Source organism: Lampris incognitus, chromosome 17 (genome assembly GCF_029633865.1).
Source record: "Lampris incognitus isolate fLamInc1 chromosome 17, fLamInc1.hap2, whole genome shotgun sequence".
NCBI classification, from domain to species: Eukaryota; Metazoa; Chordata; class Actinopteri; order Lampriformes; family Lampridae; genus Lampris; species Lampris incognitus.
In genome coordinates, this window is record NC_079227.1 from 21,195,504 (window position 1) to 21,210,796 (window position 15,293).

Here is a 15,293-nt window from a genome sequence, read left to right on the forward strand (position 1 = left end):
GCCTTAATATTGCATATTATAACGGTACATCCCATTTTGCATTCTTTGCAAAGTATAATGAACAAGCCTGTATCGCATATTTTGTCAACACGTGTATGACAATCGGCCAATTCAACGAAATACAAAATTCCTCGAACGGTAGCGTAGTACTATATGTGAGGTCGGCAGCGCGGTTACGTCACTGCCAGTTAGAGCGTTTTTAATCACAAGAATGAGACGCATACTCAGTAGACGTATCCTGAGAAACGTCAGTTTGCTCGCGACAGATCTCCGGTCCCCCTCTTTCACCGTGTCTCGTCAAATCCTTTTTTCACAGCCGCTTTGCACAAAAGCCATGGATCTCAGTGACATGAGGAAGAAATACAAAGGAGACGAGGAAGTGAGTAAAGAGTTGATTTGCATGCAACACTGCAAAGCATAATCAGTCCAGTGCTCACGCAGGGTGACCTCGGTGCTGCACTTTAAGATTAGCCATTATAAAATATAGCGTCAACAGAGGAGTTTATTGGTCAAAGGCAATAATACCGTATACGTGATATACCGGAGCCAGGCATGGACAATATGCATGAAGATGCCTTGCTATGTTTCCATGTATACTATGTAGGATTATTCCTGGACGCTTGTACTTTCGAGCCCACCAGCGATCAGTCACCTTTGTCCCCCCCCCTTCTAATCTATATATGTCATGTCAAAACCGACCCCGATTCTTGAATGAGAGGTTCAAAGGCATTTGCACCTTACTCAATTACTTGTCTTCAAAGTGTAAACAGTCCGACCCATTATAAGTGACAGACACTCTCATGCCCATCGAAGCTCTGTGAATCAACTCAACGCTGCGTTTATCATTTTATTTATTCCCCCCGTAGTGCTTTGAGGAGAACCAACTTGTTTCCCTGGACCCAATTAAGCAATTTGGTAACTGGTTTGATGACGCTACGAAGTGCCCTGCAATCGGAGAAGCCAATGCAATGTGCATCGCCACTGCCACAAAGTTAGTTACCACTACCCATAAAAATGTCATTATTCTTGAGTTCTCCTTTTAATGTAAACCTTTCCCCTCTCTGGAAAGCGATGGACGTCCATCTGCTCGTATGGTCCTGCTTAAAGGTTACAGCAATGAAGGCTTTCGCTTCTTTACCAACTACGAAAGTCGAAAAGGAAGTGAGCTGGTAAGTTACCTCCATTCCCAAGTGCATTGGTTTCTTACGCTCTCACAGTGGCTTCAAAAAATATTCCGACTTCACTTTTTTTTTTTCTTTACACTGTTGTAGATTTAAATTTCAATGGATATAATTGCCATTTTTGCCCATCAAGCTACACTCAACCCATAATGACAAAGTGAAAACATGTTTAGTAATTTTTGCATTTATTATAAATCAAGAAATGAAATCTCTTTTACATCAGTATTCAATTAATTATTTGCTTAATTCAGTACTTGGTAGAAGCCCCTTTGGCAGCAATTACAGCGTCCAGTCTTGGGTAAATCGCTACAAGCTTTGCACACCTGGATTTTATCACATTCTTCCTGGCATATCCTCTCAAGTTCTGCCATTTTGGATGGGAAGCGTCTGAACTGCCAGCTTCAGGTCTCCACAGATGTTCTATGGAGTTTAAGTCTGGGCCACTCAAGGACAGTAGAGAGGTGTCCTGAAGCCACTGCTGCGTTGACTTGGTTATATGCTTCAGGTCTTTGTCGTGCTGAAAGGTGAACAGTCACCCCAGTCTGAGGTCACGTGTACTCTGGAGTAGGTTTTCTTCAAGGACCTCCATTCGGCTGCATTCATCTTTCCCTCAATTCTAACCAGTGTCCCCATCCCTGCAGCTGAGAAACACCCCCATAGCATGACACTGCCACCACCACAATTTTTTCTTTTAAATGAAACAAAAAAAACCCAGGCATAACATTTTTTACACAGATGTGCTTAATCATAAGAAAACAAGACAGTCAGCTAAAGTTTAAAACACTGACAGACAAGACAGAAAAATAGTGAAGTAACCTGTAGGCTCTGGCATGGCTTATAGCCTACAGGCCCCCCACCAAATCCAATTCAAAAACCACAGAACAACAAGATCCCAGTAGGGATGGCATTAGCCAGGTGATGAGCAGTACCTAGTGTTCACCAGGAAGTGCTTGGAATTCTGCCCAAAGAGTTAAATTTTTGTCTCAGGCCAGAGAATCTTTTTCCTTATGCTTTCAGAGTACCTTATATGCCATTTGGCAAACCCCAAGCAGCCCATCATATGCCTTTCACTCCATAAAGGCCTGATTGACAGAGTACTGCGGAGATGGTCGTCTTTCCATCAGGTTCTCCCACCCCTACAACTGCCATCTCTGGCCTCCGAAGCTCTGTCACCGAGTGACTGTTGGGGTTCTTGGCCACCTCCCTGACCAAGGCCCTTCTTGTCCATTTACTCAATTTGGCCAGACAGCCAACTCTGGGAAGTCCTGGTGGTTCCAAACTTGTAACACTTTACAATTGAGGCCACTGTGCTCCTGGGAACACTCAAAGCTTTAGAAATGGAATTTTAGAAATTATAGCCTTTACCTGATCTATGCCTCATCACAACTTTTATCACAGAGGTCTACAGAGAGTTCCTTGGACTTCATGGCTTGGTTTTTGGCCTGACATACGGTGTGAATTGTGGAACCTTATAGACACAGGCGTGCCTTTCTAAACCGTCCAATCAATTCAATTTGCCACAGGTGGACGCCAATCAAATTCTAGACACGTCTCAAAGATAATTAAAGCAAACAGGATGCACCTGACCACAATTTTGAATGCCACAGCAAAGGATCTGAATACTTGTGTAAATAAGAGATTTCAGTTTAATTAGCAAAAATTTATAAAATCATGTTTTCACTTTATCATTATAGGTTATTGAGTGTACACTGACAGGCAAAAATGCCAATTTTATCTATTCAAAATTAAATCTACAACATAATAAAGTGCTTTAACCACTGCCTCATGGTGGCCAGTGGTTAGCATTGTTGCCTCACAGCAAGTCCTGGGTTCAAACCCCAGGCCATCCCAGGTCCTTTCTGTGTGGAGTTTGCATGTTCTCCCCGTATCTGTGTGGGTTTCCTCCCACCATCAAAAGGGCATGCATGTTAGGGTTAATACTCCTGTCTGTGCCCCTGACCAAGGCAATGGAAAGAAGAACTGAAATTGGTCCCCAGACGCTGCTCCTATATAACAGGATGGGTAAATGCAGAGAACAAACTTCGTTGTAAGAATACAATGACAAAATAAAGTGGCTTTCTTCAGTCTTTTGAAAACGTTCTGAAGCCACTCTACCTCTCATGAACATTTGAAGCCTTCCCCATTCCAGTTTTCATAAGCTCTTTAATGTCCACAGGAAAGCAATCCTTACGCATGTCTGGTCTTCTACTGGGAACCCATTAACAGACAGGTACAACCATCTCTCATGCATTTATCAGTTTACAGGTAATTAGAAATGAAAGGGAAATCTCTATATACTGTGCAATGAATGTCCATTCATTTGAATGTCCATGTTCAGATTCGCATTGAGGGCAATGTGGAGCGGATTCCCTTCCAGAGCTCTTGCGACTACTTTCATTCCCGTCCAAAGAGCAGCCAGATTGGGGCAGTTGTGAGCAGACAAAGCACTCCAGTCCCTAACAGAGATGTAAGATGTGCCCTTTCTTCATGAGATTCAACACAAGCAATCTGCAAAAGGCAACTTTTTATGATTATTCCATAATATTATTATTGTAGTAGTAGTAGTGTTATATTTTTACATTTTTTCTTGCAGTACCTAAGGCAAAAAAATGCAGAACTAGAGGAAAAGTACAAGGACACAGAGGTGCCTATGCCTGAATACTGGTAAACATTATCATTATCAATATCATTAATATAGCAAATGTTTTGGTATGTTTACTTTGCAACGTTATAAAAGGTCAACACTTTTTGTAAAAGGCCTTTTCATCGTGCCATTTATCTGGCCATAATGGACCATCTATGCCTTCCTGTGCTTTCCAATAGGGGTGGCTACATCGTGAAACCTTATTTGATAGAATTCTGGCAAGGCCAGACCAACAGACTCCATGACCGTATTGTCTTCACAAGGCCTAAGATTGGAGATGTGCCCTTGGAAGTGTTTCAGCATCCTGCAGAGGGAGGCTGGGTGTACCAGCGACTGTCCCCTTGATGAGGACCCTTTTTATTGGGGTAAAACAGACTGTGTCATATGGAGGATGCTTGAGAGGGTCTGGAATAAGAATTCATCAGTAATAAACAAATTATTACCTTTACCTCACTTGAAGTTTACAGTCCCACAGGCTGTTCTGAAACATATTAATGTTATTAGCCAGGTGACAAAAAGGATTCGTCATGCAAAGTCTATATCATTTCACTTTCAATGAACTAAATCATGGAGACTTCTCAATGTTTTCACAGTGGTATTCATGAGTGACGGACAAAATGCGGTCTACATGTACAGCTGCAGTATACCATACTGTACTATCTACATACTGCCTGCACTGAAGAACCTTTATCTTGTTGTTTTTAGGTGTAAGATTTAACTGTGTGGCATACATGAAATGCACCAGCTGACTCAGGAGTGCAAAGTCTGTCAGGATGCTGTCAGTTATTGACTGACTGTAACTTTGGATATTCAACAGCCTGGTTTAATGTTTGTTTGTGACTAATGTTATGAAAATCACAGTCTCCACTGCAGTGCCCTTTTCCACAGTAAATGGTATACTGTATCAGTGGAGCTGATATGTACGCTTATATGGAGTCACACTTCACTCTCTATTTCATGTTAATGTAATACAAATGGCTGCTAATGTGTTTAGTTCATAGTGGATTGATGGTCTCTGTCTTAAATCTTTTGGGATCCAACTGCCCTTTAATAGCAAGATTAAAAGAGCTGACGATGTTAATTGTGCCAAAATGCAGGCTTTTGCCTTCTCTTTACTGTGATTAAGTGAATATTCTCACATGTCGAATATACCTGATAATAAAGTTTAATTTGTAACTGAAGACTACGTGCTTTTTTTGGCCACTAGATGTCAGGATAAATCAATATCGACTAATAGTTGTACTTCAAATAATTCAAAAAGGGTAAAAAAAACTTAATATGTCACCAGCTGTTAAAAGTTCTCCTGAATCTCTTCATTTGTCAGCAACTTATGGCACGCGAGGCCATTAACACGGGCTCGCGGAGCAATAAAATATTTTGTAGTATACTTTTTTTGAGCGCTGACACTCCGCGCAGGTGTTAGCACAGTCTCTCACGTCTTTTTTGAGCCCGTGCCAGATGAACTTGGCCACCCCTAGTCTGGGACGGCGTTTTGCCACGGTGGGAGAGGCCATGGACAGCGTCGAAAACACGCCGCCTACAGCCAGTGGGAATGACGGGCCGGGGCTGACCCGTGGAGACGTCGCACAGGAGCGGGGTGACAGCGTCGTCGAAAGCCACGCCTGAAAGCCTGCACATCCGGGTCGTTGGCCTGGTCAGCTGGCATGCGGCCACAGTCAAGACCCAAGTGGACGGCCCCCTGGCCCTGGAGAGGCAGGTTGATTTTGCCAGCAACATGCTGTATGTCCGTGGTGACCTCCGAGATGTAGGAGTGCTATCGTTGCTGGCGGGTGGACCATGTATGGCGACAGAATAGTGCCAAAAAGCACTCGCGCGATAAAACATGCATTATATTATTTCACACACGTAGATATTAACTGCGAGCGTGCAAATTATCTCTGTGCGCGCGCACTCAGAGGAAACTGCTCCCCGAGAGGAAAAAAATGCTGCGAGCGAGGAGGAATCTGTGACCAGCGCGCCAAACAACCACTCGAAAATCACTCCGCTCTCTCCAAGTTGATTTCTGCTCGCGTGAAGTGAATTTCTTCTCTCTCGCCTGAAACTTTTGGCACAGTGGGGGAGGGAACCAGGGGCGGTATTGGCACAGTGGAGGAGGGAACCATGGTCGGTACTGGCTCTGCTGTGATTGGTCGTTTCTGAAGCGCGACATTTGATTGACAGCCTTTTTCTCATGGAAGGCTGCTGAAACGAAGAAGACAACGGCGTCTGGGCAGAGGTTACTTCAGGTAAGAAACCCTTGGCTGAATTCGGGCATTTGTGATGAACGAAAACAGTGGCTTGTGTAAAATTTCATCTAGATAGAATGCACGCAGACTAATGCTGGTAATTAAGTTAACTACACTACACAACATATTTCTCAGAAACATATTTTCATGAAACTCTACTAAAGCCACTATTTTCATTCATTGCAAATAGTCGAATTCAATCCAGGTTATCCTACCTGAAAAAATGCCTGCTCAGCAGCGGAGTTCGAAAACGAAAGTGGTAATGGCGTCTTCTTCAGGGACTGGGAGTTCACTTTCCCGGGCGCGATATTATGAACCCTACATAGCCCTCGCCAAAATCCCGTACCCTGTCCCAAATCTCGCGAACGGACGCCGGATTTCCGCTGCGTTGCTAAGGAAACAATCAACTATCAACTCGGTGCGAAGCAAAGCTAACGTTAGCTACCTTCAATTTTGTAATTTTGTATTTTTCGCAATTTTGGACAGCTGGCTGCTTTTGTAATTTTGGACTGCTGGCTGTCAACAACAGAACGGAGGTAAGTAACGTTAGTTGTCTGAAAATGAACATATATCTAATAAATAGACTTTCTCACATTTAAGAAAGCTGATCAGTATCCTATGCTCAAACGTGGAGCAAGCAAAGATTGAGTTAAAAACGTTAATGTTGATTGTGGATAACTTAGACAGGTTAAATTGTGGGTGTACAGCGTTTCCTTGATGAGCGCTGACCCCATAACATATTTTCGCGTTGCTACGGTGGCGCACACGTGACAAAGCCAGAAACGGGATTTTGGCGAGGCCTATGTAGGGTTCATAATATCGCTTCCCGGGCTTTCTGAAAGGAGGGCTGTCAATCAAATGTTGCTCTTCAGAAACGACCAATCACAGCAGAGCCAGTACCGACCATGGTTCCCTCCTCCACTGTGCCAAAAGTTTCAGGCGAGAGAGCAAAAATTCACTTCGCGCGAGCAGAAATCAACTTCGAGAGAGCTGAGTGATTTTCGAATGGTTGTTTGGCGCGCTGGTCACAGATTCCTCCTCGCTCGCAGCATTTTTTTCCTCTCTCGGGGAGCAGTTTCCTCTGAGTGCGCGCTTGCAGTTAATATCTACGTGTGTGAACTAATATAATACTGTGAAATAATATAATACGCCCGAATGCATGTTTTATCGCGCGAGTGCTTTTTGGCACTATTCTGTCGCCATGAACCTAGTGCCATAAGTGCGACTGGGGCTGCCTTTAGCGGCTTCCATGGGGGGCATATCCGCAGGACAGGATGTCTACTGTCGATGCGGGCTGGACGCCCCTCTGCGCGCCCGTGTCGCACAGGAACCGCCGTCCAGAAATGGTGTCTTTGATGAAGAGCAGCCTGCCAGTTCGGCCGACGCACATGGCCACCAAACTAATGAGCGCCGGCCCCGGCGTTTCCCGCCACGCTGGATCTGCATGCAGATCGGCACCGGTTGACACTGGGTCCAAACTTTGCGTGGTAAAAACACACGCCGTGGTCCTGCCGCCGTTGAGGAGCTGTTTCTGCGGCGGCGACAGTTTTGTCTCCGGGCAGTGATGAAAATGTTTGGGCAAGAGAAAACGCGATCATGCAGTGCTGCTGACCAGCCAGGAAAACCTTATCAGCCTCTTCGGCCAGAGCAAGACAGTCAGTGTTGGCTAAAGCAGCCCGTACCTGAGACGGCAGCTGTCGCAGAAACAGCTGGATGGAGAGGAAGTCGGGTTTGTGCTCTCCCAGGAGATCCGGCATCATGTACATGAGTTCGGACGGCTTACTGTTGCCGAGGCCTTGTAGAAAGAAAAGCCGGCTGGCCCGCACAGCATCGAAAATTTCTCAACAGGTGAGCCTTGAGTGTCTCGTATTTATGATGCTGCGGAGGATTTTTGAAGAGGCTCCCCACTCTGGTTGCTGCTGAGCTAACGAGAGCCGACACCACATAATAGCATTTTGTGGCGCCCGCGGTGATTTCCCGCAATGTGACCTGCGCTTCTGTCTGAGCGAACCAAGCCGAGGCTGACGACTCCCAGGACTCCGGCAGTTTGAGAGAAACTGCACAAGTAGTCATGTTCAGAAAAAGTTGTCTCCGGAAACATCCAGCAGACAAAACGTCTGGGTCACCAATGTAGAAATTGCAGGAAAGTAGAGAAAGACAAGTTCCCTCATCATTGACTACACGAACGCGTCCTTTATTTTATTCACCAACCAACAGCCCGACCAACATGGCGCTGCTCCAACCAATCATCGCCGTAGCTCATCCTGTCAACCCGGAAACACTTTTTCTTAAAGCGACCAGAACCTATTATAGTGAATTATGGCCACATAGTCGCTACAGACATGTATTTTCCAAACACCACGTCTCAGTTGCTTTCAAACCCCAAAACACGCTGCGCCAGAAGTTGGTCCACCCCAACGATCGGTTCCCACGGCACAAGCAGAGCAATATAGTGTACGTACGCTGTTAAGTGCAGGGAGGTTTGCCGCGAGTTGTACATTGGGGAAACTAAACAGACGCTGGCCAAGAGGAGAGCTAACACGTCAGGTCAGGACCCATCTGCCTTGTTTTTTTCCGACCCGCACTCCGGGAACTCTGCCTCTGATTGGCTAGTACTCGTTGCCTCCGTTGATTAGGTTGGTTAGGGTTAGGGTGGGGGTAGGGTTAGCCAATCAGAGATAGAGTAGGGGCGGGTCTTCCCGGAATCCAGGTGGGAAAAATAATAACGCGACCCATCTACATGCCAGTGGCCACTCTTTCAATGACGAGAATGTGCACATCCTTGATAGGGAGGAACGCTGGTTTGAACGAGAGTCAAAGAGGCCATCAATGTGAAGAGGGAACGTCCATCCCTGGACGGGGGGGGGGGGGGTCGCCATCTTACAATGCTGTCATTGCAACTATTCCCCAATCCTCTGAGAATAGTACATATGGCCATTGAAAGTCTAGTTGGTCACGGCAATTTGCATATAAAACTGGTCGTTGGTTTCGGTCGTTATGCAGCTGTATTGTAGCGAATTCGGGTGGGGCAGCCAGGGAACCGTCACAGCCAGGACGCGAACCCGTATCTTCTGCACCGCGGGCGACAACGTTAACCAGTCGGAAGAGTCCGACCCTTTAGCCAAGGGCTAACGTGTCTACTTATCCGTGCACGTTACACTACCCCCCTCTTTCGGGAAGCGCGTCCCCGCGCTTCAGCATATCAACTCCCTCACGCCTGTGGGCACACGCGCTTCCGGTGACTTCACGGTCTCACCATCCCACTTCTGACACCAATGTAGCAAATTCGGGTGGAGCAGTCCGACAACCGTCACAGCCGGGACGCGAACCCGTACCTCCCGCATCGCAGGCGACAACGTTAACCAGACGACTAAAGGGTCCGACCCCTTAGCCAAGGGCTAACGCGTCTACTTATCCGTGCACGTTGCAGTATTGTTTATAAGGGTGGGGCTACCTGCATTTAGCACTTAGTTGAGGGATAAAATGTAGATGTCAATAAACGTTGTATTCAGACGAACTGATTCAACCTTCTTTGGCTTTCTTACCTAGATTATTGAGCATACATCAAGACTTCAAGTGCCCTAGTAATGTTCATACATTAGCACAAATAGTGTGTGTGTGTGTGTGTGTGTGTGTGTGTGTGTGTGTGTGTGTAGAGCTTTTGGCATTTGGAATCTAGACAAGGAGACAAGCAGCTGCAATAGATAAATGCTCATTATGAAAATTAACTGGCATTCTGGTCTGTATTTTTTTAAACTGTGTAAAGTGACACGGAACATCCAACAGGTTGCCGACCCCTGCTCTGCAGGGTAAATGTGTCCCAAAATGAGGAATATCGCTTTGGTAAATTTCTTCATGTTTCCTGATGAAATGTATTACAAAACTACAGTCTGTTTGCTGTCAGTGTTGGTGTCAACATGGACTCAGACATCTCAGAGGACTTAATGAGCAGGGCTTGGTTAGGGACAAGGCTTTTATCATTATGTCCTGTTGTAAATCTGTGGAGATCTGATTTGGTCAAGGTCATTTTGGGGAAAACCCATGTTTGGATGATAACACACATCAGAGGAGGTTCCCTCTTACTGAATCCAGAATAAATTCAAAGTATATCTGCATATCAGGATCTCGTTAATTCATTTATTAAAAACAAAAGTTTCATCCCAGAATTTTGGAAAGTATCATCTTTGAGGATATAAACAGCATGTTTTAATTATACATTTACCACAACAGTGGAGTAGCCATATGTTTCTGTTTCAAAGACAGTTATCACATACATGTGTTTTCTTGTGCTTTTGTCATACAAACTGTTTGAAAAAAAAACCATATTATACGTTTCTTATGCCTCTATATTCTGACCCAGCACTAATTTTATCTTTTCCCCTGGAGAAGTTTTTCAATTCTACTTGCAGCTGAAAATTAATTATCTGTAATCCCCAAGTCAATCGCTACACTTACACAATAATTCAAAATCATATAAATTAGTATTCGGTGAGGCAAAGATGGATGGCAAATGTTTCAATAATACAAACTTGAGACTTCTTCCAAAGCAATTTTTTTTTATATACACCAAGTTCTTTTTTTCCCCCCAAGAGAAGTCTTTCCTTTAAACAGTGCATCTCATCATGAAATAGACCTCCCTCCAGTCTTTTGCCTAATCCTCCCCTCACCTCTGAACGTCACATGGTTGTCTACTGATACCATGTGTTTGTATGGGTGTGGTTGTGAGTGTGACTACTGGTAGCCTATCTGTCCAGGCGTGGTTCTTAGTCATCATCATCATCATTGGTGTTTAAACTACCTTGTGAGATTGCAGATTCACTGCAAATTTAGCTGTGCTTGTGTAATTTTCAGCCCTCCTCTAAACGTTTATTATAAGTGTGTCGCTTGTATACATCTTGTGTGTTTAAACGTGTGTGTGTGTGTGTGTGTGTGTGTGTGTGCATGAGTGTATGCTATTTGTCAGTCTGTTTGTTGCTCTTATGGTTCTCATTACTGAGGTTGTGCTCAGGGAAAAAATTGGGGTTCTCTGCCAGCGAGGCGCGAATCTTCTTCTTCTCCTTGAAACGCCCGGAGTGGGAGACCTTGACGTGGCGGCCCTTGGCGGCAGATTTATCCACTATCTTCTCAAGCCTGGCATTGAATTGGCTGTCCATAGGGTCCGTGCACGGAGCGGGACTGCCACTGCTGTGTTCCTTTTTCCCAGTATTACTGCCATACTCTGCTGGGATCTCGTACAGCACCTTTGCCTCAGTTTTCTTTTTGCGTGTGAAGGTCAGTTTCCACCAGCTAGGGTCAGCCATGGCACCCACAGAGACCGGAAGTCTGACCTGAAGGAAGAGCAAAGAGTTCAGGCTTAGGGCAGCGAAGGCATAAACTATTATTATGAAATATAATGGCTGCATTAACATCCGGCATTTACAAGTACAGTGCTGATAGAATGTATTATTCAATGCATGTGGTACAAAACTGCATTGGAATTTGAGCATCAGGTAAAATTGTTCATTTTGTATCCTTTCAACATGGTTAATTCAAACTGTTTGTGGGTCGTCGTAATGTTTTCCTAAGAGATCTGCAGGCTATGCTTCTATGATGATCCCTTGCTGTTCACACGATACTAATATCCTCTGATACAATGGTGTGATGAATAATGAATAGGCTTACACCAAAGTCAGGTCGAGCCCATGGTGGGTATGATGCGTGTGATGTGACATGGTTGGCACAACAAATTTCCCATTGTTGATACAGCAGTTGCCTTGCAGAGCAGATTGCTCCTATTAGCCAGGCTGATAAAGACTGCCCTTAGTCTGTACTCTCCTGTAAGGCGTAGATCTCTCGTGACTAGCTTTAGATGGAAGACAATAATTGTGGGTGGCTTCTGTTCGTGTACGGCACGTCTCGGGGATTAGGAGGTGTAACCTAATGGAGGCGGTCACCTGACACCTGCTCTCAGCTGATGAATTAATGAGCATCTGAAGAGTATCCTCTGTCCTTCCCATGCGATTCGATATGAACTCAAAAACAAATAAAGGCCTTGCAGCTGATGAGAAAGCAAGCTGTTGCCTCGAGGGTACATTAGAAGCGGTGCCGTTTCTTATATAATCACTCAGACTATTGCTATTGAGCAGACTATTGTCGGCGCCACAAAACAATTGTTTGCCTCTGGATTAACGTTTTCTTTTAAAAGACTTAGATCAATGTGAACATATGGCTAAACACAGGCACACACAGTCTGCATGAAAGGTGTGCCGCCCAGTCCCCTGGCAACAGTTAGGCCAAAATCATTTCCTTATCAAATGAAAATGCTGTCAGCCTTTCATAATGACAGTATTTGCATCATATCAAGCACAGCCATGGATACAAAGCGATCAAATGATATGTAATCGTGGTTTTGATATTCTGGGTATTTCATCCTAATATTCTGATTGATGTGACATATGCATAACTAAAGTTAGGGGATCAAAGCATCATCATGCAACATTGTATCATGTGGAGAAGGAACAAAACATCATCCTTGTCTCCGTCCCGTATGTTATTGTTCATCTCCTTTGATAAGATAAGCCATCATATCCTACACCCAAGTTGGGGAGGGGGGGGGGTTTGGATGAGCCGCCTCTTTGTAGCGTTTATGCTTTTATATGACCCCTTTTAAACTCTCTTGTAATGTTTGTACTCGCGTTGCTCTGGGATGTGCCGTGTGAAACGTGTGCAAAAGCAATATCATTGGGATTAAAGAGAAACACCTTCATCGCTGAAATTTACTAACACTAGGATTTCCAGTTTATAAGGGCTGCCAGGAAGATAAAGACCATACAATCTACATTTTGTTAAGCCATTTTATCATGAGGCACCTATGCAAATACACATGACCTTTGCAGGAACCCTTATCTCCCTCTTGCATCTGAATCGTCTGACGGGGGGCACCTGTAGGTGATGTTGAGATTTAAGACATGGTATGAGAAGCACACGGCATGATGTTTTACTGATAACTTGGTTTTCTGAACACCGGCGTTTATCGAATGGAAACTGGGATTTCACGTTGAGGCAATAATGCCTTGTAGCTAAAGCGACCTTTTTTTGAGTGCCACTTCTTACATAATAGCCAAAGTGCTTCAGTTGTCTTAGCACACTGTTGCTTAATTATACTTATTGTCTTTCTGACCTAGTTGCATGCATATACCCAGGGAACAGATAGTGTTTCTGACCACCAAGGGCTTTTATGTGTTTGTGCGCCCCCAAAGGCTGTGGTTACGTGAAGGAAATTGTTTACTTCTGTTCCACGGGACGTCCATCACCGCGACACAGCTAGTCAGACCAAAGGACGGGCACACTTCCCTTTCTGCCCAAAGCGTACCTTCGCCTGTAATGTTATAACGTCTCTTCTTTGAGAATAACATGTTTGGCTTAGATGTGACCTTTGAGACAGAGAGGCCTGTTGACATAAAGGAGGCCCTCCATGGAGTCCCTTAATAAGTCACCGTGTGTTCTATTATGTGCGGGTGAGCCACCATGCAAAGCCTCACAGATCACAGCGGGAAAGGAACGCTGTGCTTGCATTTGGAAATCACTAACCCAGTGCCAAACCTTTTCCATGTTATTGTGTTCAAGCTCGATGAAGGAGGGTGCAAGGGCACCAAGGAGTATGCTTCCCTCATTATTGAGCTGGAGTTTTATAGATTCTCGGGTTTCACACCCCGTGCCAGGTACACTGCTGACGCGTAGCAGCAAAGTTGAACGAGCCGACCGAGGGCCCCTTGTGTCTCCTCGCTCAGGTTTTCTCTGCCTCGTGATAACGATAACAATATAATATGCATCAGTCTGAGGGGAATCGTCTTACATGTTCATGCCGTCAATATTTCCACATTCCGAAGGAGGCTTCTGGACAATTAGCAACTGACTTCTTATATAATTTTTTTTTCTACTGGATGTCTTTTTTTCTCTTTTTTTTAAATGTGGGTTCCCTAAATGGATATAACATCAACAGCAAGCTACCACATAAAGCTGAGAGGAACTTGAAAGGCTCACATTTTCTTTTATTACATCCAGCACTGAGAAATCATTATGCATGTATCGAACTTTAACTCAGCCACAGAAACAAATGATAATGATCATTTCTAAACATGAGCACAACCGCAGGTATTACAAAGCCGAGCGACATCATTAACTGAAATAAACCTTTCTTTTTCTTTTTTGTTTTGTTTTATCGGTGAACATAATGATAATTTCAAAGCAACAGGAATGTCAAGAATTTGCTCCGTGCCACATCCACTAACAGTCTGATTATTGATATTCAGGTTAATCTATTACTCTACCCCTTAGTGTCTGAGCACACTGTACCGAGCGGATGTAAAGCTCTGAGTGGAACATTTTCTGTGAGGGCTGGCGAGGGAGGAAAAATTGTTTCAGGAAAATGCATACATATGAAATTAAAAAAAGAAGCTTTTTCTCACCTAGTTGACGATGAGCTGATCTGTGAACGGCTGAAGAAGATACTTTCAGTTGTTCACCTGTCCCACCATCTTTTCAGGCTATATAACTCCTTTTATGCGCTTTCTTTTTCTTGCCCTGTTGACGTTCTGGAAATGACACATTCAGGTGATCAGCTGCAGGTGCAGCATCTCTCTCTCTCTCTCTCGCTCTCGCTCTCGCTCTCTCACAGACACACACCCTTCTCAAACACTCACCTAAAGCCCGCCCCAGCCAAGAGCACAAGCGAACAGCATCCATGTGATTTAGCGGCCCTGGACTCTGGACTCAGACTACCCCATCCTGATTGGAAGAGGACCATAAAGAGAAAGAGAGAATGTGAACTTGAGATATGAGCAACTTTCCAAATTGTAAACCGATGCTCTTTTATCAGTCTCTCCTTGTAGCCGCTCCCTTTTTTTTGTGAAGGGGGAACTTAGAAGAGGAAAAAGCTGTCTCTGAGCAATGTTACACAGCATTAAACCTTAGGCATAATTTTAGCAATCCCGAACAAAGAATGAGAATTGCAGACTTTTCTGATGTCATTAGCACCGTGAGAGAAAGCACACGGAGGAAAGAGAGAGGTGGGCCAAGTAGAGTGGAGAAAGGAAAAGAAAACGAAATGAAATTAATAGAAAAAAAAGAAAGAGAAGAGAAGGGAAGAGGAAAGAGACTGGATGAGGAAGGTGCTCCCTGATGTTTTGCATGGAGTTGGTGAATCGCAAACAGCGAATAGATGCTTGATTTGCAAATTTGGGT

General features: G+C 44.5%; 2 protein-coding genes across 3 annotated transcripts; one reads left to right on the forward strand and one right to left on the reverse strand.

Moving 5' to 3' along the window:
* The first annotated feature begins 211 nt into the window (after positions 1 to 211).
* Positions 212 to 4,972, forward strand: pnpo (pyridoxamine 5'-phosphate oxidase). Of its 2 annotated transcripts, XM_056297074.1 has the most exons (8): positions 212 to 379; positions 867 to 991; positions 1,070 to 1,169; positions 3,358 to 3,411; positions 3,520 to 3,648; positions 3,775 to 3,845; positions 4,005 to 4,190; positions 4,419 to 4,972. In XM_056297074.1, exons 1-7 carry the CDS (start codon positions 212 to 214, stop codon positions 4,168 to 4,170), a joined length of 813 nt encoding a protein of 270 aa, XP_056153049.1. In that variant the 3' UTR covers positions 4,171 to 4,190; positions 4,419 to 4,972. The 2 variants fall into 2 exon arrangements, with proteins under 2 accessions (XP_056153049.1, XP_056153048.1); XM_056297073.1 differs by having other exon boundaries at positions 4,005 to 4,972.
* Positions 4,973 to 10,194: 5,222 nt separating this feature from the next.
* prr15lb (proline rich 15 like b) lies at positions 10,195 to 14,705 on the reverse strand. Its single transcript, XM_056297582.1, has 2 exons — positions 14,519 to 14,705; positions 10,195 to 11,398 (listed from the first exon to the last, which is right to left on the reverse strand). Exon 2 carries the CDS (start codon positions 11,369 to 11,371, stop codon positions 11,024 to 11,026), a length of 348 nt encoding a protein of 115 aa, XP_056153557.1. The 5' UTR covers positions 11,372 to 11,398; positions 14,519 to 14,705; the 3' UTR covers positions 10,195 to 11,023.
* Between the last annotated feature and the right edge of the window lie 588 nt (positions 14,706 to 15,293).

Excerpts from the sequence above, each read along its gene's own strand:
- prr15lb (XM_056297582.1), bottom strand. The coding sequence starts at position 11,371 with ATGGCTGACCCTAGCTGGTGGAAACTGACCTTCACACGCAAAAAGAAA.
- pnpo (XM_056297073.1), top strand. The coding sequence starts at position 212 with ATGAGACGCATACTCAGTAGACGTATCCTGAGAAACGTCAGTTTGCTC. Across the intron at positions 380-866 it reads AATACAAAGGAGACGAGGAA|TGCTTTGAGGAGAACCAACT; the intron begins GTGAGTAAAGAG and ends TTCCCCCCGTAG. Across the intron at positions 3,649-3,774 it reads CTCCAGTCCCTAACAGAGAT|TACCTAAGGCAAAAAAATGC; the intron begins GTAAGATGTGCC and ends TTTTTCTTGCAG.